The sequence below is a fragment of the Salmo salar genome, chromosome 12 (assembly GCF_965601325.2).
Source record: "Salmo salar chromosome 12, fSalSal1, whole genome shotgun sequence".
NCBI classification, from domain to species: Eukaryota; Metazoa; Chordata; class Actinopteri; order Salmoniformes; family Salmonidae; genus Salmo; species Salmo salar.
In genome coordinates, this window is record NC_138302.1 from 20962829 (window position 1) to 20986153 (window position 23325).

Genomic DNA, 23325 nt, shown 5'->3' on the forward strand with positions numbered 1-23325 from the left:
TTCATTGTTATCTAAAGCAAAAACTGATGCTAGATCAGCCCTCCTTCCTGCATACCTGTCGTCCACCTGACCCATCAATAACATTACCTTTAGGCGTGTAATAAACACGTTATCGGCTGTAGTAAAAGGAATAGTCATGATAAAGTAAAAAAATAGAAATATGTTTCTCCCCAAGGATGCCATATCAGACGCTCTAAATCTCGACAACACCGCCAAAATCCATCACACAACCCCTCCAATACATTCCTATACCTCCCTCCTTCAAGAGCAGTTATCAGTCTCTTCACCCCAAATCTTGTCCCCCTCCATCACTGAGGCCCCAGCCCGGCTGAGGACCCCTGTGTCCCCAGGAAGTCTCCGTGGTCCGACCCCCACAGCCGGTAGAACTGGGTGAAGTCAACATAGGGAGGGACCCGTCCGGTCTCGTCTGGCTGCACTGCCTGGCTGCCACGCTGTCTGGAGAGAGTACAATACAAACCATATTCTAGTCAACATAATCTTCCTAGAAACAGAATAGAAACCATCCCGCCTGGGATTTGAACCTTCTCTAACCCACCGAGCTACCTACCTGAAGAGGCTGCCTCCGTCTCCTGAAGAAGAGCTGGAGCTCTGGGTGGTCTGGTTATTGGTGGAATGGAGCGTGGTGGTGGGACTCTGGCTGCGGGGTGGGATAGGGGGTGGGAGGGGGCCGGGTGGGCGAGGGGGGAGAGGGGGGAGAGAGGGAAGAGGGGAGAGACAGAGCTCATTTATGGACTGGAGAATGTCAAGGGAGGAACGGCAGATGGCGCTGGGTAGAAGGAGCGTGCTAGAGGTGACGAAGGAGGTGAGGAGAAAGAGATGGGTGGATGGAGGGAGGGAGGGGAAGAAGAGCAAAAGAAAGGGGGGAAATAATAGACAGATGGAGGATGGGAAAGCGATGGAGCAGGAGGAGATTCAGAGAAGGAAAATAAATAAGGAATGAAGGAAAAAAAGACAGCAAAGTAAAGAAGGGTAGAAGGAATGAACCAATCAATGACTCAGAACAGGGACCATGCACATGCCTCTAAGAACAACAAAATAACATGAAGCCAACGTGTGGTCTTACCTCGGGCCAGCAATTACACTATGATTTATCTGAAATGACCCTAACAAACCCAAATGAAAACCTACAATGAACTTAAAACTAAAATTATGCAACTGGCTATGAAACCATCGTCTACACTTGTTGGAGTATGGCCAAGAACACAAGGTCATCCATGCCTGCAGAAAGCGTCCAAATCAAGCCAGGGTGGAAGTGTGTGTTTAGCTTGGTGGATGTGTGTATGCGTTCGGGCTGGGCGATATATCGAGAATACCAGTATAATGGTATGGATCCACATACCGGTATGAATTTTAACAATACACTCTTCAACTATATTTTGATACAGTGCTACATGAAATGAAAAGTTCTACATATTGGACTACATCCCTGTCAGTCTTGTCCTAGTGTGTATACAACCATCAGAATGGAGAAAGCCCATTCAAATCCCTTTCATTTCATCTGTTGTCATGCTAGGCTCATGCACTACTCATAAAACACAGTCTTCTATTCACAAACATCACACAAATATTGTCATATGATGTGTTGGCCATATCACCCATCTCTAGTATGTGTGTGAGCATGCCTGCATTTGTATCCTCTTCCAGTGAAAGAAAGCTGTGTTAGTCCGTGGTGTGGTGTGTGTGTGTGTGTGTGTGTGTGTGTGTGTGTGTGTGTGTGTGGTGTGTGTGTGTGTGTGTGTGTGTGTGTGTGTGTTATTAGCTCGTTGTGTGCGCACTTTGGGTGAGTTGCTATGGATACATGGCATATATTATATATATTACCTAGGTGTGTGTGTGGGTGTGCCCTCCTCCAGAGTGGAGGCTGTGTTGGTCCCGTTGGTGAGGGTACCCCCCTGAGAGGGCATGACCAGGGAGAGGGTGACGCTGGTCTTACTGGTGCTGCTGGGGCAGTTGGAGTAGGGTACCGACACTGGGTAGATACGTCCACCTAGAGGAGAGACAGAGTACATCAGTATTATAGTAGTAATATAGTGGTGCTGGGGCAGTCAGAGAAGGATACTGACACTGGGTCGATACATCCACCTAGAGGAGAGACAGTAGAGAGACAGAGTACATCAGTATTATAGTAGTAATATAGTGGTGCTGGGGCAGTCAGAGAAGGATACTGACACTGGGTCGATACGTCCACCTAGAGGAGAGACAGTAGAGAGACAGAGTACATCAGTATTATAGTAGTAATATAGTGGTGCTGGGGCAGTCAGAGAAGGATACTGACACTGGGTCGATACGTCCACCTAGAGGAGAGACAGTAGAGAGACAGAGTACATCAGTATTATAGTAGTAATATAGTGGTGCTGGGGCAGTCAGAGAAGGATACTGACACTGGGTCGATACATCCACCTAGAGGAGAGACAGTAGAGAGACAGAGTCCCTTTCATTATTCAGCCCCTGATCTAGAATTCCCGACAAGCCAACCTAAAACTCCAGGATCTGGTGTCCCAGGAGGAGTTCAAAGGACAAATAGATGAACAGGTTATTGAGACATGTAGCTGTTTCTAGTTGTCACCCCATTACACTTCACACATGGCTGCCTGCACTTGTATTTGTGCTGTTGCCAGTGTCTTCTGTCTGTGTTTAGTCTAACATTGTTGTGAGTTTTTATCCCCCATCCCCACAGGAGGCCTTTTGCCTCTTGACAGGCTGTCATTGTAAATAAGAATGTGTTCTTAATTGACTAGCCTGGTTAAATAAAAGTGAAATAAATAAAGGTGAAATAAATACAATTTCATCATACCTTGTGAGTGTTTCTGCTCTCTGTGTATGTGTCTCTCCCACCTACCCAGTGTGGGGTGTGTGTCTCCCCCACCTACCCAGTGTGGGGTGTGTGTCTCTCCACACCTACCCAGTATGGGGTGTGTGTTTCCCCTACCTACCCAGTGTGGGGTGTGTATCTCCCCCACCTACCCAGTGTGGGGTGTGTGTCTCCCCCACCTACCCAGTGTGGGGTGTGTGTCTCCCCCACCTACCCAGTGTGGGGTGTGTGTCTCCCCCACCTACCCAGTGTGGGGTGTGTGTCTCCACACCTACCCAGTGTGGGGTGTGTATCTCCCCCACCTACCCAGTGTGGGGTGTGTATCTCCCCCACCTACCCAGTGTGGGGTGTGTGTCTCCCCCACCTACCCAGTGTGGGGTGTGTGTCTCCCCCACCTACCCAGTGTGGGGGTGTGTCTCCACACCTACCCAGTGTGGGGTGTGTGTCTCCCCCACTACCCAGTGTGGGGGGTGTGTCTCCACACCTACCCAGTGTGGGGTGTGTGTCTCCCCCACCTACCCAGTGTGGGGTGTGTGTCTCCCCCACCTACCCAGTGTGGGGTGTGTGTCTCCCTCCACCTACCCAGTGTGGGGGTGTGTCTCCACACCTACCCAGTGTGGGGTGTGTGTCTCCCCCACCTACCCAGTGTGGGGTGTGTGTCTCCCCCACCTACCCAGTGTGGGGTGTGTGTCTCCCCCACCTACCCAGTGTGGGGTGTGTGTCTCCCCCACCTACCCAGTGTGGGGGTGTGTCTCCCACACCTACCCAGTGTGGGGTGTGTGTCTCCCCCACCTACCCAGTGTGGGGTGTGTATCTCCCCACACCTTCCCAGTGTGGGGTGTGTGTCTCCCCCACCTACCCAGTGTGGGGTGTGTGTCTCCCCCACCTACCCAGTGTGGGGTGTGTCTCCACTACCTACCCAGTGTGGGGGGTGTGTCTCCCCCACCTACCCAGTGTGGGGTGTGTGTCTCCCCCCACCTACCCAGTGTGGGGGTGTGTCTCCCCCACCTACCCAGTGTGGGGTATGTATCTCCCACCACCTACCCTGTGTGGGGTGTGTGTCTCCCCCACCTACCCTGTGTGGGGTGTGTGTCTCCCCCACCTACCCAGTGTGGGGGTGTGTCTCCATACCTACCCAGTGTGGGGGGTGTGTCTCCACACCTACCCAGTGTGGGGTGTGTGTCTCCCCCACCTACCCAGTGTGGGGTGTGTGTCTCCCCCACCTACCCAGTGTGGGGTATGTGTCTCCACCACCTACCCTGTGTGGGGTGTGTGTCTCCCCCACCTACCCAGTGTGGGGTGTGTGTCTCCCCCACCTACCCAGTGTGGGGTATGTGTCTCCCCCACCTACCCAGTGTGGGGTGTGTGTCTCCCCCACCTACCCAGTGTGGGGTATGTGTCTCCACCACCTACCCAGTGTGGGGTGTGTATCTCCACACCTTCCCAGTGTGGGGTATGTGTCTCCACCACCTACCCTGTGTGGGTGTGAGCGCGCCGTCGGCCAGCGTGTAGTTGAGCGTGCGTATCAGCAGCGTCATGTCTTCGTGGCGGGAGCAGTGGGACGCCCTCTGGCGTCCGCTGGCGTAGACATCGTGGTGTAGCCGCTTGACCCGCTCCACCACCGACTGGGCCACGGCCTCTAGAGTTCCCTGTTGGGCTAGTTCTGCTGCTACCATCGCTACCATCTCCTAGAAGGGGAGGAGAGGGGAAAACTATGCAACGTTTCATCTCATGGGGAAATCAACTGAAATCAGTAGGGAGAGAGAGGGAAGGAGGGAGGGAGGCGAAGGAGGAGAGGTAGAGAGGGGTAGATGATGTTGGAGTTGGGAAGAGGAGAGTAAGAGGTGGTGGTGAAATATGACGATTGGGAAAGACTAGCACCGTCCTCCTTGGACCGAGGTCTTTATCAAAGAGGCTTGTTGTGAATGTATTGGTTAAGAGGTTCATTGGATAAGTGAATGCACCCACCTGATTGGCCTGTTCAGGTCCGTGGGCGGACTCAAGGGCTTTGATGAGCCCCTCTGACATGAGCAACAGGAAGCCCGTCACGCCCTCTAACGATTGGCTGGCCTGGATCTCCGGCTCTGCTATGATCGGCTTGTTCTTGGCGGCGCTGATGGTCGTGGGCGGGGCATGGAGGAAAAGGAATAAGACGGACAGATCGAAGGAGGAGAGTGAGAGCGAGGGAAAGAGAAGAGAAAGGAAAGAAAGAAAGGAGAAAAGAGAGGGATGAGATAGAGGTAAGCGATAAGAGGAAGCGCAGCAAAATGTTGTTTCCAACCTACAATACAATCTAAAGTGGGTCCTACAGCTATTGTATGCAGTAATCATGTGCCTATGAGTTATAGTGTTAGCACTGAGGCGGTATGCCCTAGTAGGAAGTCCACTGTGTGCAGCTCACCCTGCACTAACATACAGAACATGAGCATGTCTACTTCTGCTAAGCAATGAAAACAATCAAGCATCCCAGAAAAGTGCTAAAAATAGCCCACGTTAACATATGTAGCTTAAAAAACAAGGTTCATGAAATCAATAATTTGCTAGCAACAGGTGACATTCATATTCGGACAATTTCTGAATCTCACTTAGATAATACCTTTGATGATATAGTGGCAGCAACACATGGTTATAACATCTACAGAGAATACAAAGGTGGAGGTGTTGCTGTTTATATTCAGAACCACATTCCTGTAAAACTTAGAGAGGATCTCATGTTAAATACTGTTGAAGTAATATGGCTACAGGTTCATCTGCCTCACCTAAAGCCCATTCTGGTGGGAAGCTGCTATAGACCACCAAGTGCTAACAGTCAGTATCTGGATAACGTTTGAAATGCTTGTTAATGTTTGAGATAAACAGAGAGGTATATTTTGACAGGCTTTGATCACACTGATCACTCAAGAGAAAGCTTCAAATTGTAAGTAGCGCCGGCAACCTTGTTCAGGTTATCAGTCAACCTACCAGGGTAGTTACAAACTGCACATGAATGAAATCATCAACATGTATTGATCACATCTTTACTAATGCTGTAGAAATTAGCTTGAAAGCAGTATCCAAATCCATCAGATGTAATGATCACAATAGTAGCCATATCTAGGAAAACCAAAGTTCCAAAGGCTGGGCCTAATATAGTGTATAAGATGTCATACAAGAAGTTGTTCAGTGATTCCTATGTTGTTGATGTAAAGAATATTTGTTGGTCTGTGGTGTGTAATGAGGAGCAACCAGATGCTGCACTTGACACATTTAGGAAATTGCTTATTCCAGTTGCTAATAAGCAGCACCCATTAAGAAAATGACTGTATAAACTGTTAAAACCCTGTGGACTGATGAGGAATGAAAAAATGTATGGTTGAGAAGGACGAGGCAAAAGGAATGGCAAATAAGTCTGGCTGCACAAGCGATTGGCAAAAACACTGCAAATTGAGAAATCATGTTACTAAACTGAATAAAAAGAAACTATACTATGAAACAAAGATAAATGATATAAAGAATGATAGTAAAAAGCTTTGGAGCACCTAAAATGACATTTTGGGCAAAAAGGCAAACTCAGCTCCATCATTCATTGAATCAGATTGCTCATTCAACACAAAACCCACTGATATTGACAATAACTTTAAGGAATGTATTTCATTGGAAAGATTAGCAAACATATGTATGATATGCCAGTAACAAACGCTGACACTACACATCCAAGTATAAATGATCAATTATGAAAGACAAGCATTGTACTTTTGAATTCCTTAAAGTGAGTGAGGAAGAAGTGAAAAATGATTGTTGTCTATCAACGATGACAAGCCACCAGGGTTTGACAACTTGAATGGAAAATGACTGAGGATAATAGCGGATGATATTGCCACTCCTATTTGCCATATCTTCAATCTAAGGCTACTAGAAGTGTGCCCTCAGGCCTGGAGGGAAGCTAAAGTCATTTTGGTACCCAGGAATAGTAAAGCCCCCTTTACTGGCTCAAATAGCCCACCAATCAGCCTGTTACCAACCCTTAGTAAATTCTGGATTGTGTTTGACCAGATACAATGCTATTTTACTGTAAACAAATTGACAACAGACTTTCAGCATGCTTATAGGGGAAAACATTCAACAAGCACAGCACTTACACAAATGACTGATGATTGCTGAGAGAAATTGATAAAAAGATTGTGGGAGCTGTTTTGTTAGACTTGTGGCTTTTGACATTATCGATCATATTCTGCTGATGGAAAAACATATCTGTTTATGGCTTTATACCCCCTGTCTACCTGTCTAACAGAACACAGAGGGTGTTGTTTAATGGAAGCCTCTCCAACATCATCCAGGTAGAAACCTTTACTAAGGACATGCCACTGGCCCTGAGTAAAGCCAGTGTGTCTATGTAAGTGGATGAATCAACACTATACATGTCAGCTACTACAGAGAGTCAAATCACTGCAACACTTAATGAAGAGCTGCAGTTAGTTTCAGAATGGGTGGCAGGGAATAAGTTAGTCCTAAATATTTTAAAAACTAAAAGCATTGTATTTGGGACAAATCACTCACTAAACTATAAACCTCAACTAGATTTTGTAATCAGTGGTGTGGATATTGAGCAAGTTGAGGTGACTAAATTGCTTGGAGAAACCCTGGATTGTAAACTGTCATGGTCAAAACAGGTTGATACAACAGTAGCTAAGATGGGTAGAAGTCTGTCTGTAATAAAGCGCTACTCTGCCTTCTTAACAACACTATCAACAAGACAGGTCCTACAGACTCTAGTTTTGTTGCACCTGGACTTCTGTTCAGTTGTGTGGTCAGGAGCCACAAAGAGGGACCTGGGAATATTACAATTGTCTCAGAACAGGGCAGTACGGCTGGTCCTTAAAAATACACAGAGAACTAACATCAATGATATGCATGTCAGTCTCTCACGGCTCAAAGTGGAGGAGATTGACTTCATCACTACTTGTTTTTGTAAGAAGTGTTGACGTGCTGAATGTACCGAGGTGTCTGTATAAACTACTAGCACACAGCTCGACACCCATGCATACCATACCCCACAAGACATGCCACCAGAGGTCTCTTCACAATCCCCAATAACAGACTATGGGAGGCACACAGTACTACATAGAGCCATGACTGCATGGAACTCTATTCCACATCAGGTAACAGATGCAAGCAGTAAAAAAGATAAAAATACACCTTATGGAACAGAAGGGACTGTGAAGAGACACACACACACAGGCACAGACACACATCCACATGATAAGACACACACGTACACAGGGACGTTGTATTGTAGAGATGTGATAGTAGAGTAGTGGCCTGAGGGAACACAATGTGCTGTGAAACGTGTTATGAAATGTAATGTCATGTAATATTTGTAACTTCCTTAATGTTGCTGGTCCCCAGGAAGAGTAGCTGCTGCCTTGGCAGGAACTAATGGGGATCCTTAATGAATACAAATACAAAAGTGGAGCGATTTTCCACTTGAAATCTCTTGTACTCAGTCTACCTACCGCTATGCAGCACTGAAGAAATCCAATTGGAAACTCAATTAAGTGCATTTTTCTGTGGATAAGTTGAATCCTATTCAAAGATCCAGCTTTATATTCATCCGTTTGGCTCGGCTACAGAGGACAGCAGGAAATTGGACTTCTGAGCCTTTGTGTGTGTGTGGGGGTGTATAAATGGATGTACATGCGTTAGTGTGTGTGTGTGTGTGTGTGTGTGTGTGTGTGTGTGTGTGTGTGTGTGTGTGTGTGTGTGTGTGTGTGTGTGTGTGTGTTTGTGTGTGTGTGCACCCCTACCTCAACAGATCTATATCTGTGTAGTTATATTTAACCCTGTAGTCTCCAATCCTCCTGGTGCTGCTCTGACCAGCTATCAGAGCTGCCTGACGAAGACCAGACACATCAAGACCTGGGGGATGGAGGAGAGGATGAGGGGTAAAGTGGGATGAGGTGGAGAAGAGGAGACAGGAGGAGAGGTGAAGGGGAGTGAAGGATGAGATAGGGGGAAAGACAGGGTGGGAGGAGGGGATGAGGTGGAGAAGAGGAGACAGGAGGAGAGGTGAAGGGGAGTGAAGGATGAGATAGGGGGAAAGACAGGGTGGGAGGAGGGGATGAGGTGGAGAAGAGACAGGAGGAGAGGTGAAGGGGAGTGAAGGATGAGATAGGGGGAAAGACAGGGTGGGAGGAGGGGATAAGGTGGAGAAGAGACAGGAGGAGAGGTGAAGGGGAGTGAAGGATGAGATAAGGGGAAAGACAGGGTGGGAGGAGGGGATGAGGTGGAGAAGAGACAGGAGGAGAGGTGAAGGGGAGTGAAGGATGAGATAGGGGGAAAGACAGGGTGGGAGGAGGGGATGAGGTGGAGAAGAGACAGGAGGAGAGGTGAAGGGGAGTGAAGGATGAGATTAGGGGGAAAGACAGGGTGGGAGGAGGGGATGAGGTGGAGAAGAGACAGGAGGAGAGGTGAAGGGGAGTGAAGGATGAGATAGGGGGAAAGACAGGGTGGGAGGAGGGGATGAGGTGGAGAAGAGGAGACAGGAGGAGAGGTGAAGGGGAGTGAAGGATGAGATAGGGGGAAAGACAGGGTGGGAGGAGGGGATGAGGTGGAGAAGAGACAGGAGGAGAGGTGAAGGAGGAGTGAGCAACGAAACAGCAAGAAAGGGAAGAGGAGGGCAGACGTAAAGGACGAATGAAGGAGAGATGGGAGAGATAGGTGGCGGTGATGAAAGTAAGAGAGGAAGGGGAGGAGAAGAGAGGGGAGGGGGAAGGAGAAGAGGTCACCTTCAACCAGGGTATGCGTTTTCCAATGAATTGACCCCCATTCCATTTTAAAGGCAGACTCAGCAGCATGACGTAGGTGCACAAAGTAAACAGCCTAGTGGGTCAATTTCCACAACAACTAAGAGTGTTGAAGCGCAAGGCTCAACTTCTCCTGTAGCTACCAGGCTGTAACAGCGTGAAGTGAACCCATGCACAGACTCTCTGTGTGTGTGTGTGTGTGTGTGACACACCCAGCCCAGCCAGTCTCTGGAGCACAGACTCTGTGTGTGTGTGTGTGTGTGACACACCCAGCCCAGCCAGTCTCTGGAGCACAGACTCTGTGTGTGTGTAGCCCAGCCAGTCTCTGGAGCACAGACTCTGTGTGTGTGTAGCCCAGCCAGTCTCTGGAGCACAGACTCTGTGTGCGTGTAGCCCAGCCAGTCTCTGGAGCACAGACTCTGTGTGTGTGTGTGTGTGTGTGTGTGACTCACCCAGCCCCTGGAGCTCAGACTCTGTGTGTGACTCGCCCAGCCAGAGCTCAGACTCAGTGTGTGTTGTGTGTTGTGTGTTGTGTGTTTGTGTGTGTGTGTGTGTGTGTGTGTGAGACTCACCCAGCCCAGCCAGTCTCTGGAGCTCATCCTCGTTCTCTGTGGTGTGAGGTCGTCCAATCTGGATCACCTGGTTCTGACCGTCACTGGTCGACTTACACAGCAGGGCCCGGTTGGTACCTGGACCACAACACAACCATTAGGCCACAATACAAACACAACCTGTTGGTAAGATATCCTTCTCCTCTTATAGGACTTACACAGCAGGGCCTGGTTGGTACCTGGACCACAACACAACCACCCATATTAATTAAATACAGTAAGAGAGTTTGGTTGGTACCGGGACCAGAAACAGAACATAATCCAGTATTGTATAATAATACCATTTCATTTTATTGATTGATTGGTACATTGATCAATTAAAAGGCTGACACAGACATCCTCATCACTAAGATCCCTGACTGAAACCAGTCTGAAACAGTCACTGTAATGGAGACCTCACTTATTGATTACTTCATTCATTAAATGGCTGGAATTCTCTATCTCACACACAAAAGTTCCAAAGTTGTAATGATGTGCAAATAGTTAAAGTGCAAAAGGGAAAATAATCTCTCTCTCTCATATAAACCAGTAACCGAAAGGTTGCTGGTTTGTATCCACGAGCCGACTAGGTGAAAAATCTGTCATTGTGCCCTTAGCAAGGAACTTAACCCTAATTGCTCCTGTAAGTCGTTCTGGATAAGAGTATCTGCCAAATAACATTTACATTTTTTAAATAATAATTAACAAATTAAATGGTTGTGTAATTGTCTATTAATTGGTCTTTCTGGTTTTAAGACCAGTTGATTAGAATCAAATATACTGTCCATAAATAAATCAAATAACCTGTCCTTAAATAAATCAAATAAACTGTCCATAAATAAATCAAATATACTGTCCATAAATAAATCAAATATACTGTCCATAAATAAATCAAATAACCTGTCCTTAAATAAATCAAATAAACTGTCCATAAATAAATCAAATATACTGTCCATAAATAAATCAAATATACTGTCCTTAAATAAATCAAATATACTGTCCATAAATAAATCAAATATACTGTCCATAAATAAATAAAATATACTGTCCATAAATAAATAAAATATACTGTCCATAAATAAATCAAATAAACTGTCCATAAATAAATCAAATATACTGTCCATGAATAAATAAAATATACTGTCCATAAATAAATAAAATATACTGTCCATAAATAAATCAAATATACTGTCCATAAATAAATCAAATAACCTGTCTATAAATAAATCAAATAACCTGTCCTTAAATAAATCAAATATACTGTCCATAAATAAATCAAATAAACTGTCCATAAATAAATCAAATATACTGTCCATAAATAAATCAAATATACTGTCCTTAAATAAATCAAATAAACTGTCCTTAAATAAATCAAATAACCTGTCCTTAAATAAATCAAATAACCTGTCCATAAATAAATCAAATATACTGTCCATAAATAAATCAAATATACTGTCCATAAATAAATCAAATAAACTGTCCATAAATAAATCAAATATACTGTGCATAAATAAATCAAATATACTGTCCATAAATAAATCAAATAAACTGTCCATAAATAAATCAAATAAACTGTCCATAAATAAATCAAATATACTGACCATAAATAAATCAAATATACTGTCCATAAATAAATCAAATTGTGACGATCGTCGTCGAAAGGAGTAGACCAAAGCGCAGCGTGGTAAGTGCTCATGATATTTATTTATTTAACTCAGAACACTAAAACAAAACAATAAACAACGGAAAAGGAACGTCACGTTCTGCAGGCTAACTGAGCTGTACAAAAACAAGATCCCACACAGAAGGGGGAAAAAGGGCTGCCTAAGTATGATTCCCAATCAGAGACAACGATAGACAGCTGCCTCTGATTGGAAACCATACTAGGCCAATCAAAGAAAAAGACAACATAGAAATATAACACAGACTGCCCACCCCACACCCTGACCTAACAAAACAGAGAAATAAACCGTCTCTCTCAGGTCAGGGCGTGACACAAATAAACTGTCCATAAATAAATCAAATATCCTGCCCATAAATAAATAAAATAAACTATCCATAAATAAATCAAATATACTGTCCATAAATAAATCAAATATACTGTCCATGAATAAATCAAATAACCTGTCCATAAATATATCAAATATACTGTCCATAAATAAATCAAATATACTGTCCATAAATAAATCAAATATACTGTCCATGCTGGTGGGTATTAGCTTGGTTAGCATAATTGTAGAGGAGACGTTGTTTACGTCTTGTGTTCCTGACCGTGGCATTGCAGCAACTTCTACACCCCTTCACATCTCAGCAGAAAAAAAACATAACAAGCCCATAGGATACACACACATACACACACACACAAACACAGTATGGAATGAGTCAGGCGACTCCACAGCTGGAAACACTTTTCTCCCTTAAAGGTTCCGTTTCATTGCCAAGGTCACCTCTCCACTTTGACCCTGACCTATACATAGCTGGTGAGGTGGACTGAACAGTCTCCTTTTCCTCCTCTCCACCACTCCCTCCCGTAATGAACAACCTTTCATTTTTTCTCCCCCTATAAAAGAAAAAAAATTCTGCCCTTATTCCAACACTTGAAAACCCCCAAGTGTCTTTTCTCCTTCATTACTCCCCCTTCTTTCTTTGTCTTTTATTTGGCCCCCAAATCCCAATTTGAGACGGGCAGAGAGGCGGCTAACCATGGAGGGAAAAAAGGACCCCAAATGGCCAGTCTGGAATAGTTGAGACCAAATTGTAGCTTTAAAGATCCTTTACAATTATGGAGGACTTAAATCACCAGTGGAGTTTATTTCCTATGAACCAATGACTGACACACACACACACACACAAGTTTGGATGGAACAGCCAGACAGATGGTATAAGGCCTATTGGACCAATGAGAAATGATTATGAGAATGGGTCTGGTTGTTATATCAACCCACGGTGAAATCCTCAGGGAATGTGTGTGTTCATTTCAGAAATCTCTTTCTGGCTTTCGGCTAGAATTCAAATTTCCTACCAGAGTGGTCTGGCTTTTGGATTTTTCTCAAATAATATATTTAAATGTTTTTCCTGTCTCTGGCTTCGGGGGTCCCCCCCCCCCCCCACACACACACCACACACACACACACACACACACACACACACACACACACACACACACACACACACACACAGAGACAGATGTTGACGAAGAAAAGAGTTACAGGGCAGAAAGGCTGGAACAAGGCCTGTTGACGTTCTGAATATCATTTCTAACAGGTGTTTTGATTCAGAGAAGTAAAGGTCATTATAACTGTGTGTAAAAGGTCAGTGAGGACATAAAAAGCCCTAGGAGGTGTAATTGTGTTTGTTTGTTTACATGGCTGTGGTCGTGGTAGTGCAAGGCTGTGCTCCTGAATTTGTGCCTGCATGTGAGCTTCCTGTGTGTGTGTGTGTGTGTGTGTGTGTGTGTGTGTGTGTGTGTGTGTGTGTGTGTGTGTGTGTGTGTGTGTGTGTGTGTGTGTGTTGAACAACAGTACATACCCACGTTGGCGATGTAGAGCTTGTTGTTGTGTATCAGAGCCACAACAGCGGTAGCTCCACCAGACACTTCCTGCTCCAGGTCTTTCAGCCTCTCAGAAAGCTTCTGACTCTGGGGGGAGAGCTGGTGGAACGATACTCCCTGGTGGAAGGGGGAGGGAGATGTAGGGAGAGGTGGGGGAGGGAGGGAGGGAGGGAGAGGGAGAGGGAGGCAAAAAAAAAGAAGAAGATGGTAATAGGAGAGAGGAGATTAAGAGATTTAAGAATGTTAGTTAAGGTCGATTAAATGGCTAATGAGACTATATTGATTCCCAATGAGTACATTCTAATGTGAATTAAAACTGTGGTTGCCATGGAAATCAACGGTGCAAAAAGTTCTGAAATCTAAGTAGCAGAAGGAAAGTTAACACGCTACAATAATAGTCTCAAGTCTGCACGTGTGTGTGGTGAGTGACAGAGTGCCATGCTTACCTCAGGTAGTTGGGATATAATAGTAGCCTTCTCAGCAAGAGCGTCACCGATTGTCTCAAAGTAACTCTTCTCTACAACGTCGAAGGCCTTAGGATAAAACAAGGGTCAATGGTATAAACATTCAAATAGCATTTCTTATGATATGATGCTTCTGCGAATGTGTTCTACCTACAGCAGACAGACAGGCAGACACGCTGATTCTACCTAGAGCAGACAGACAGGCACACTGATTCTACCTACAGCAGACAGACAGGCAGACACGCTGATTCTACCTAGAGCAGACAGACAGGCACACTGATTCTACCTACAGCAGACAGACAGGCAGACACGCTGATTCAAAGACATAACAGTCGATATCTCTCACACACACACACACACACACACACCTGTGAGAGAATTCTGCGGACATCAGCGTCAGTGTGTGTAGACTTGAGCTGACCCAGAAGCAGTTCTGCTGTCAGACACTGAGAGACGAAGCTGGACACTCTGCTCCCATCAAACCCATTAAACACTCCATACAGGAAACAGCCTTCCTCACCTCTGATTGGACAGAAAGAAACAACTCTTTGTCTGAGTGGTCAAAACAAGAACAACTCTTATGTTTGATTGGTCTGTTGCGAGACACTGGTCAAGTTTGTTTTGCATGTCCCGGATCCCCCTTGTGGGCAGAGTTTGATTATTTTAGACCATTCCATCGGTACTAAGGAGAAATCTCCACCCACGGGGGCACCGGGCCATGCAACAACAAAGTCACCCATTGAGACACAAAGCTGGACACTGCTCCCATCAAACCCTGTACAGGAAACAGCCATCCTCACCTCTGATTGGACAGAAGACAACTCTTTATGTCTGATTGGTCAATATTCCTAGAACTCTTACTGGCTGTGTAATCTGTACAGATCACCAGCCTTGGAAAGTGTGAGTATGGAAGCTACATACGGGTGTGGGTAATACAGCAGGGCTTTCTCTTTTTTGGCCCACGACCCCACCATGTAAAATGTGATGTAATCAACAACGGCCAATGTTTACTTTTTTAATTGGGGCTATGACAGTCTATTACAAATCCCTCTGACAGTACTTTTGATGGTATATCAATATGAAGGAAGAATGGTTTGAAGTAGGGCCGGGCGCCAGTATTGTTTCCATGGCAAAAATGAAAAAAAGAAGCAGTATTAACTCTCTGGTCCTTTAAAAACCTTCTGTATGTAAAATATTGTGTGCAATAGATTGGAAAAGAAATACATGTGACTCTGGATGTCAAAATAATGTTTGTTTCCAACATAAGGGCTGTTTTCCTAAAGAAGTTAAATCCGTTTCATGTTTTATTTACTTGCCATGATACTAAAGTCCCGGCCCTAGTTTGAGGTGACTGAAATGCATCCGAAAGGTATTGGGAAGTTCAGAAGCTCATCAGGCAATACTTTTGTTTTATCTTCTGTGTAGAACGATAGGGCCTAGTTCCACCCTCCCAAGTCTGATGTAGTGTGTGGTCTTGTCCAATCTGTTCTACTGAGGCTTGTGGGCATTGTAGAGGGAAACAGCAGACACAAACGTGTTTCTGAGAGTAATGGGGTCATAAAGCTTTTAAAAGATAGAGCCACAATTGTAGGAAGAAAATAAAAACCGCTCTGTTTATTACAATTCAATTAAAGGGCTTTATTGGCATGGGAAACATCTGTTTACATTGCCAAAGCAAGTGAAATAGATAATAAACACAAAATTCACTAAACATTACACGTACAAAAAAATAAATAAACATAAATATAGGTTGTATTTACAATGGTGTTTGTTCTTCACTGGTTGCCCTTTTCTTGTGGTAAAAGGTCACAGCTGCTGTGATGGCACACTGTGGTATTTCACCCCATAGATATGGGTGTTAATCAAAATTGGATTTGTTTTTTAAATTCTTTGAGGGTTTGTGTAGTCTGACAACCGCATCTAGTGGCTAACAGAGGTTACTACCGTAACCCCGGTTCTATGAACCAAGCAATTGGGGGGGGGGGGGGGGGGGGGGGTGTATCTAACAAGCACATTTTCAAAAGTCACAACCCCTTGTTTGGGCAATGCTGGTATACAGGGACATATCCATAGCTCCAGTAGCATTTTCAGACTGCCAAGCCAAACTATGCTGGCTTGAATATGTTTTTTGTTATTTGGTCCTTTCCAGCATGGTTCCCGTAGCTATGGTGGATATGTAACCAGGCCAGGACAGCTGGGTTTGGCCTTAATGTGTGAATCAGGCTCAGGTGTCTTAGTTACCTGAACCTGAAGTGTCCGTCCTCGTTGGGGTGGCTCTGGGTGTCCTTTCCGTCGGGTCCGTAGGTACAGTTGGGGGCCGTGCCCACCCCGCACATCTCACACAGGGGCAGGTCATCTGTCCAGCTCTGATGCTACCAGGGTGGAGATTGAAAAATGACATTAGCTATTGTGTTAGAGTCATAGCGATCCTACTTATGTAGCCTAATTCTATGGTGTTAGTGTTCAGAATTTTCTGACAACCATTTAAATTATCCTACTACTTGGCCTGCTTAATTGTCTCCTCAGACTTCTGCTTCAGTTTAGGCTTTGACGACCATAGAAACTACAATATTCACATAGAAACTTAGGCTCACAGTGTAATATTAGCAGAAAACGAAGTTAGTGTGTTCAGAAAATATCCCTTTCTTCACTATCACTACTATTTGGATAAAACCCAACTGACCCGTGGCTAAGAAAATCGCCCCTTAAATAGTAACTAGCTAAATACATATAACTTGCCAAGTGAAAAACACACACTTAGTTAGCTAGCTGACTAAGCTAGCAATGTTTTTAGCCACGTTAGGCTAGCGGCGGATGTTGCTGTTTGCGGCACACCCGCACAGGGCCCGTGAAGTAGTTGTTTCAATTGTCCTTTGGAGAGTTAGATTACTTTATTCAAACAACACAATGAGACTGGATTTTTTTTAATCAATAAGCACGTCTACAAAAGGGAGAAATCGTTTTTGTCTTACGCTTTGCATCATTTGCCGACGCTGAGACGCCATCTTTGAAGGAACTCTTTGTGGACAACTTTGACCTTGCGCAGCGATTGCGCATTGGCACACGTTGATCTTCACGTCTCGTTGATTTTCACGTCAAATGTGCTTTAAAAGCAGTAAAGGGAGATATCTGAACTTGTACAAATCAATCAAGTTTGTCCTTCATGCCTGAGCTTCTTCTCATTACTCTTTCTTCTCATGACTCTTGAGCAACCTAAACGGAGAGCGATCATTCAAGATAGTTTATCAACTAAAGACTGTTTGCAAATGTAAAACAAGTTTACATCTAATTTCCTTTATTATAGCGCCATCATGTTGACATATGTTGTATGACATTTCGAGAGTCGAGGAAGAGGATGGAACATTTATTAGTTAGTCAGATGTGCTTTCTGAAAGCAATAACAACTTTAGAAATCCGACATATTATTATTCTCTTTCCGCTGGCACATGTAGCGACAAAACTGTAAAAGCTACCAATACCAAAACAACTTTGAAATGTGCAGGCTCACTGTCCTCAGTGTTTGGTGCAAATGTCAGCTGTTTAATAGTGATACATTTTCAATACTATTAGTACAAAACTCACAGTTGTAATACTTCCTGTCTTATGTTCAGAACCTTTCATTGTGCATTCATTGGCTTCATCTTTTACTATCTAAGTAATTTATGCAAAATCAAAGTTCATTTTGAAATATTTGCTTTAGTCACAAATACAATATGTACTATTCAGCAGACAGTCATGCCTGCATCCCAGGACTCAAACCCACTACCCCGGTGTTATGAGTACCATGCTACCCTGGTGCTACAAGTACCATCCTCTACCAACTGAGCTACAAAGGATAGGGATAGCCTCACTGTTTAATCACTACATACTAACATTTAATACAACCTCCACTATTATTGACACCCTTGATAAAGATTAGCAAAAAATACATAGTAATACAAATACCCAGATATATTTGAAGTGAAAAAACATTTGAAAATTATATTAATTTTATACTAATACAATTGCTCAGATGTTAGGCCCCCAGAACATATATATTTGGCCCAACAGGCAATCAGCAAGCAGTTCTCTTGCCTCCAGGGAGCCATGGAAGTGAATAGAAAGGTGAACCTTCACACAGTTGCAATGTTTTGTATAAACCGATGTATATATCGATATCGTATCGAACAAATGCCCCTGATATCAATTTAGATTGTCCATATCGGTGCCTATCACTCTAAAAAAGACAGACAGAGCGTCAGTTTAGCCACTAATTTCAGTTTATGGAGTGTGCTTGCTGTTTGCCTTGCTCAATCATTTATATTTATCTACAAAGGATTGCTACAGTACACTTTTATCTCTGTACCTAGATATTGCCATTCACAACTATTGTTAATTGTCATGAAAGGCTAGCTTTATTCATCTCTGTACCTAGACAGTGACATTCACAACTATTGTTTAGATTTATTCAATTAAACTATAGGATACTGTACATGTGATCATGTTTGTTCTATTCAATTCAACAGTGATATTCAATTCTACAGTTCTATTCAATTCTACAGTGCTATTCAATTCTACAGCTCTATTCAATTCTACAGTGCTATCCAATTCTACAGCTTTATTCAATTCTACAGTGCTATTCAATTCTACAGTTCTATTCAATTCTACAGTGCTATTCAATTCTACAGCTCTATTCAATTCTACAGTGCTATTCAATTCTACAGTTCTATTCAATTCTACAGTTCTGTTCAATTCTACAGTGCTATTCAATTCTGCAGTTCTTTTCAATTCTACAGTTCTATTGAAATCTATAGACTCAGTCAGTATTGAATAGAACGTTACGACCCCGCCCGCCTTGGCGGAAAACAACTCTTGGTCAGCCCATTGGCTCACAGCAAAAACTTCACCTTTTTCAAACGCAATTTTCATTCAAATGCCTTGACTGACATCTCTTTGAAATGCCCATGTATAGCAACTTGGATGCAGTGATCAGTGTTGCAGTAAAATCTTCTAAAGCAAATATGGTGATACATGAAGCAACTCAAACAACTGAAATTGCATCAATGATATACATCTCCCGTTTGGCATGTCTCTTGTGATGCGGTTCACAGCAGCACTGACAGATGTGTGGACTTGAAAATGTCCATTGCTCATGTTTCTTGGCCCAAGCAAGTCTCTTCTTCTTATTGGTGTCCTTTAGTAGTGGTTTCTTTGCAGGAATTCGACCATGAAGGCCTGATTCACCCAGTCTCCTCTGAACAGTTGATGTTGAGATATGTTTGTTACTTGAACTCTGTGAATCATTTATTTGGGCTGCAATTTCTGAGGCTGGTAACGCTAATGAACTTATCCTCTGCAGCAGAGGTAACTCTGGGTCTTACATTCCTGTGGCGGTCCTTATGAGAGCCAGTTTCATCATAGCGCTTGATGGTTTTTGCGACTGCACTTGAAGAAACTTTCAAAGTTCTTGAAATTTTCCGCATTGACTGACCTTCATGTCTTAAAGTAATGATCAAATCAAATCAAATTTATTTATATAGCCCTTTGTACATCAGCTGATATCTCAAAGTGCTGTACAGAAACCCAGCCTAAAACCCCAAACAGCAAGCAATGCATGTGAAAGAAGCACGGTGGCTAGGAAAAACTCCCTAGGAAAAACTCCTTAGAAAGGCCAAAAACTTAAGAAGAAACCTAGAGAGGAACCAGGCTATGAGGGGTGGCCAGTCCTCTTCTGGCTGTGCAGGGTGGATATTATAACAGAACATGGTCAAGATGTTAAAATGTTCATAAATGACCAGCATGATCAAATAATAATAATCATAGTAGTTGTCGAGGGTGCAACAAGCACGTCCGGTGAACAGGTCAGGGTTCCATAGCCGCAGGCAGAACAGTTGAAACTGGAGCAGCAGCACGGCCAGGTGGACTGGGGACAGCAAGGAGTCATCATGCCAGGTAGTCCTGAGGCATGGTCCTAGGGCTCAGGTCCTCCGAGAGAAAGACAGAAAGAGAGAATTAGAGAGAGCATATTTAAATTCACACAGGACACCGGATAAGACAAGAGAAATACTCCAGATGTAACAGACTGACTCTAGCCCCCTGACACATAAACTACTGCAGCATAAATACTGGAGGCTGAGACAGGAGGGATCAGAAGACACTGTGGCCCCATCCGATGATACCCCCGGACAGGGCCAAACAGGCAGGATATAATGATGGACTGTCGTTTCTCTTTGCTTATTTGAGCAGTTCTTGCCATAATATGGACTTGGTCTTTTACCAAATAGGGCTATCTTCTGTATACCCCCACTACCTTGTCACAACACAACTGACTGGCTCAAACGCATTAAGAAGGAATGAAATTCCACAAATTAACTTTTAAAAATACACACCTGTTAATTGAAATGCATTCCAGGTGACTACCTCATGAAGCTGGTTGAGAGAATGTCAAGAGTGTGCTAAGCTGTCATCAAGGCAAAGGGTGGCTATTTGAAGAATCTCAAATATATATATTTTTTATTTGTTTAACACTTTTTTGGTTACTACATGATTCCATATATGTTATTTTATAGTTTTGATGTCTTCATTATTATTCTACAATGTAGAAAATAGTACAAATAAAGAAAAACTCTTGAATGAGTAGGTGTTATAAAACCTTTGACCAGTAATGTGGGTCCTGTGTGGCTCAGTTGGTAGAACATGGTGTTTGCAATGCCAGGGTTGTGGGTTCGATTCCCACGGGGGACCAGTACGGGAAGAAAAAAATAATAATATGAAATGTATGCATTCACTACTGTAAGTCGCTCTGCATAAGAGCGTCTGCTAAATAAATGTAAATCTAGTGTCACACCCTGATCTGTTCCACCTGTTTTTGTGATTGTCTCCACCCCCCTCCAGGTGTCGCCCATTATCCCCTGTATATTTTTGTCTGTTACCAGTTTGTCTTGTTTGTCAAGTCAACCAGTGCTTTTTTTTTCTCAGCGCCTGCTTTTCCCTGTCTCATTTTTTCTCGCCCTCCTGGTTTTGACCCTTGCCTGTACTGACTCTGAGCCTGCCTGCCTGACCACTCCACATGAGCCTGCCTGCTGTCTGGTACCTTTGCCCCTCTTCTGGTTTACTGACCCATGCCTGCCTTGACCTGTCTATTGCCCCTGTTGGATTATTAAACCATTGTTAATTTGACATTGTCTTCATCTGGGTCTTACCTTCATACCTGATAGGTAGTATACATATTTAGGAGATTTTGTGGATGTAGCGAAATGCTTGTGTTCCTAGCTCCAACAGTGCAGTAATATCTAACAATTCACAACAATACACACACATTTCAAAGTAAAATAATGGAATTAAGAAATATATAAATATTAGAATGAGCAATGTCGGCGTGGCATTGACTAAAATACAGTAGAATAGAGTACGGTAGATGTGACTCGATCCAGGAAACTAGGCGTATGTCGCAAGTCATGACTTCACAGGAGAGCCTTTTGAACGTAAAAAAATATTTTTTTATCAAAATGTGTTTTTTTGCCAGTAATGCCTTCTCGAACTTTCATGTGCCTTAATATCAAACTTGCATATCATCTGTAAATACAAATAAAATTGTTAAATTACGAGCTGAGTTGGTTTGGCCACAGAGAAAGGCAGCAACCTTCCCGCTAGCCATGATTGGCTGAGATAATGAGTGGGCTGGACATGCCAAGAGATTAGTTTGGATTGGTCTGCGGTGTTGCATCTTGTGTCTATAAAATGAGCTGCTCGTATTGCGTAGATAATCCTTTCTACTACAGTTTTTTCGAAAGATATAACGTAAGCAATGGACAACTGAAAATATGTTACTAGTGCTCTCAATAACGTCGTTGCCCTGGATTCATCAGGCGCTATCCACAAAGGTCAGTGGGAAAAGGTTGTGATGGACTACTTTCTGGATGATGATCGTGCCATGCAATGCTGACTCTCTCTCACTCTGAAAAGAACACGTTTTGAAATCAGTGGAACACAACGGGCCAAACTAAACTGAAACAACACAGGATGTCTGATAAAAGGGTTGCAGTCTGCCGTGAAGCTTTCATCCATGTATACAGGTAAGAATCTAGCAACAGATTCAGATATTACAGTTGAAGTTAGAAGTTTTCATACACCTTCGCCAACTACATTTAAGCTCAGTTTTCACAATTCCTGACATTTAATCCTAGCAAACATTCCCTGTCTTAGGTCAGTTAGGATCACCACTTTATTTTAAGAATGTGAAATGTCAGAATAATAGTAGAGAGAATGATTTATTTCAGCTTTTATTTCATTCATCACATTCCCAGTGGGTCAGAAGTTCACATACACTTAATAAGTATTTGGTAGCATTGCCTTTAAAATTGTTTAACCTGGGTCAAACATTTTGGGTAGCCTTCCACAGACTTCCCACAATAAATTGGGTGAATTTTGGCCCATTCCTCCTGACAGAGCTGGCTTAACTGAGTCAGGTTTGTAGGCCTCCTTGCTCTCACACGCTTTTTCAGTTCTGCCCACAAATGTTCTATTGGATTGAGATCAGGGCTTTGTGATGGCCACTCCAATACCTTAACTTTGTTGTCCTTAAGCCATTTTGCTACAACTTTGGAAGTATGCTTGAGGTCATTGTCCATTTGGAAGACCCATTTGCGACCAAGCTTTAACTTCCTGACTGATGGCTTGAGCTGTTGCTTCAATATATCCACATAATTTTTCTCCCTCATGATGTCATCTATTTTGAGAAGTGTACCAGTCCCTCCTGCAGCAAAGCACCCCCACAACATGATGCTGCCACCCCCATGCTTCACGGTTGGGATGGTGTTCTTCGGCTTGCAAGCCTCCCCTTTTTCCTCCAAACATAACAATGGCCATTATGGCCAAACAGTTCTATTTTTGTTTCATCAGACCAGAGGACATTCCTCCAAAAAGTACAATCTTTGTCCCCATGTGCAGTTGCAAACCGTAGTCTGGCTTTTTTATGGTGGTTTTTGAGCAGTGGCTTCTTCCTTGCTGAGCGGCCTTTCAGGTTATGTCGATATAGGACTTGTTTTACTGTGGATATAGATACTGTTGTACCTGTTTCCTCCAGCATCTTCACAAGGTCCTTTGCTGTTGTTCTGGGATTGATTTG

At 43.7% G+C, this 23325-nt stretch overlaps 1 protein-coding gene across 1 annotated transcript; it reads right to left on the reverse strand.

Annotated features, from left to right (window-relative positions):
- Positions 1-15881: 15881 nt before the first annotated feature.
- LOC100286586 (TGF-beta activated kinase 1/MAP3K7 binding protein 1) lies at positions 15882-17263 on the reverse strand. The gene is given in 2 exon segments (NM_001146525.1): positions 15882-16591; positions 17192-17263. Coding segments are annotated over 2 exon segments (168 nt in total). The 5' UTR covers positions 17225-17263; the 3' UTR covers positions 15882-16456.
- Positions 17264-23325: the final 6062 nt, after the last annotated feature.